The following is a 1,784-nucleotide window of genomic DNA, read 5'->3' as shown; positions in this document are numbered from 1 at the left end:
ACTTTATTGCATTATTTGCTTTATTGTGGTGGCCTTAAACTAAACCTGCACTTTTCCAAGTTAGGCCCACAATTGCCTGATTTCTCTGGCACCCTACTCGGAATTCAAGGGAGACAGGGACAGCAACTGTCTTGCTCACCACTATATTCCTGCAGCAAGGAAACAGATACGTGGTAGGTACTTAAATGAATGGGTGAACGAACACATGGATGCCTGTGGCCATCTCCCGGACAAACAGGCACTGCTTGGCCAGAATGTGCAGGCGAGCCGTCTGACCTGCAGAGGGCATCAGCAGGCTTCTTCATCTCCCTGCAAAGCCCTGGAGTCGGGACCTGCTGTCAGTCAGGCAGGTGCCTGACGCTCAGTGGTCATTTCACTGCACTGAAGATTAAGTAGGAGTTGTCCACCCTCCGCTGATACTTAGAGCCGGAGGGCTCCCCTCATTTCCAGCGACAGGTGCCACATCCCCTGTCTTGCTATGAATAGAGCCGTAACTGTAGCAACCAGTGGCAGGTTTTCTGTTCCCAGGTGGGGCTGTGAGAGGAGACGGAGAGGGGGTCAGAGGGAAAGAGAAAGAAGCCAGCTGATCAGGATCTACTGAACTGCTGCTCCTGGAGAGACAGGAAAGTTCCCGCACTAACTTCTCTCCTCTCTCTCTCTCTCTTCTCTTCTTTTGTTCTGGGGGAGAACAACGTCTAAGTCTAGACTGGACAAGCATCCAAAAGAAATCCCTAGAGGGAGATGCTGCCTTTCCCGTGAGCGGCAGCAGCTTCCTCGGAGCCTGCAGGAGCCCAGGCTTGGATCAGCCGTCTGTTGCCATGAATGCTTCCTGCTGCCTGCTCTCGGCCCCGGCGCTGCCTAATGGCTCCGAGCGCCTCACGGCCCCTTCCAGCAATCAGAGCAGCAGGGGGTTCTGTGAGCAGGTCTTCATCAAGCCTGAGGTCTTCCTGGCTCTGGGCATCATCAGCCTGCTGGAAAACGTCCTGGTGGTCCTGGCTGTGGTCAGGAATGGCAACCTGCACTCCCCCATGTACTTCTTCCTCTGCAGCCTGGCAGTGGCCGACATGCTGGTGAGTGTGTCCAACGCCCTGGAGACCATCATGATCGCCATCATCAACAGCAACTACCTGACCTTCGAGGACCAGTTTATCCAACACATGGACAACATCTTCGACTCCATGATCTGCATCTCCCTGGTAGCCTCCATCTGCAACCTCCTGGCCATTGCCGTCGACAGGTACGTCACCATCTTCTACGCGCTCCGCTACCACAGTATCATGACGGTGAGGAAGGCGCTCGCCCTGATCCTGGGCATCTGGGTCTGCTGCGGCGTCTGCGGCGTGGTCTTCATCGTCTACTCCGAGAGCAAGATGGTCATCGTGTGCCTCGTCACCATGTTCTTCGCCATGCTGCTTCTCATGGGCATCCTCTACGTGCACATGTTCCTCTTTGCTCGGCTGCATGTCAAGCGCATTGCGGCACTGCCACCCGCCGATGGGGTGGCCCCACAGCAGCACTCCTGCATGAAGGGGGCCGTCACCATCACCATCCTGCTGGGGGTGTTCGTCTGCTGCTGGGCCCCCTTCTTCCTGCACCTGGTCCTCATCATTACCTGCCCCACCAACCCTTACTGCATCTGCTACACTGCCCACTTCAACACCTACCTGGTCCTCATCATGTGCAACTCCGTCATCGACCCCCTCATTTATGCCTTCCGGAGCCTGGAACTGCGCAACACCTTCAAGGAGATTCTCTGTGGCTGCAGCAGCATGAACTTGGGGTAG

At 55.9% G+C, this 1,784-nt stretch overlaps 1 protein-coding gene across 1 annotated transcript; it reads left to right on the top strand.

Moving 5' to 3' along the window:
* The first annotated feature begins 719 nt into the window (after nt 1-719).
* On the top strand, nt 720-1,784 carry Mc3r (melanocortin 3 receptor). The gene has a single exon (XM_047541760.1). The coding sequence runs from the start codon at nt 819-821 to the stop codon at nt 1,782-1,784; it is 966 nt and encodes a 321-aa protein (XP_047397716.1). The 5' UTR covers nt 720-818.

Source organism: Sciurus carolinensis, chromosome 2, assembly GCF_902686445.1.
Source record: "Sciurus carolinensis chromosome 2, mSciCar1.2, whole genome shotgun sequence".
Taxonomy (NCBI): domain Eukaryota; kingdom Metazoa; phylum Chordata; class Mammalia; order Rodentia; family Sciuridae; genus Sciurus; species Sciurus carolinensis.
The sequence above is the reverse complement of the archived record's forward strand: the minus strand, read 5'-3'. Positions and strand labels throughout refer to the sequence as shown.

Excerpts from the sequence above, each read along its gene's own strand:
- Mc3r (XM_047541760.1), top strand. The coding sequence starts at position 819 with ATGAATGCTTCCTGCTGCCTGCTCTCGGCCCCGGCGCTGCCTAATGGC.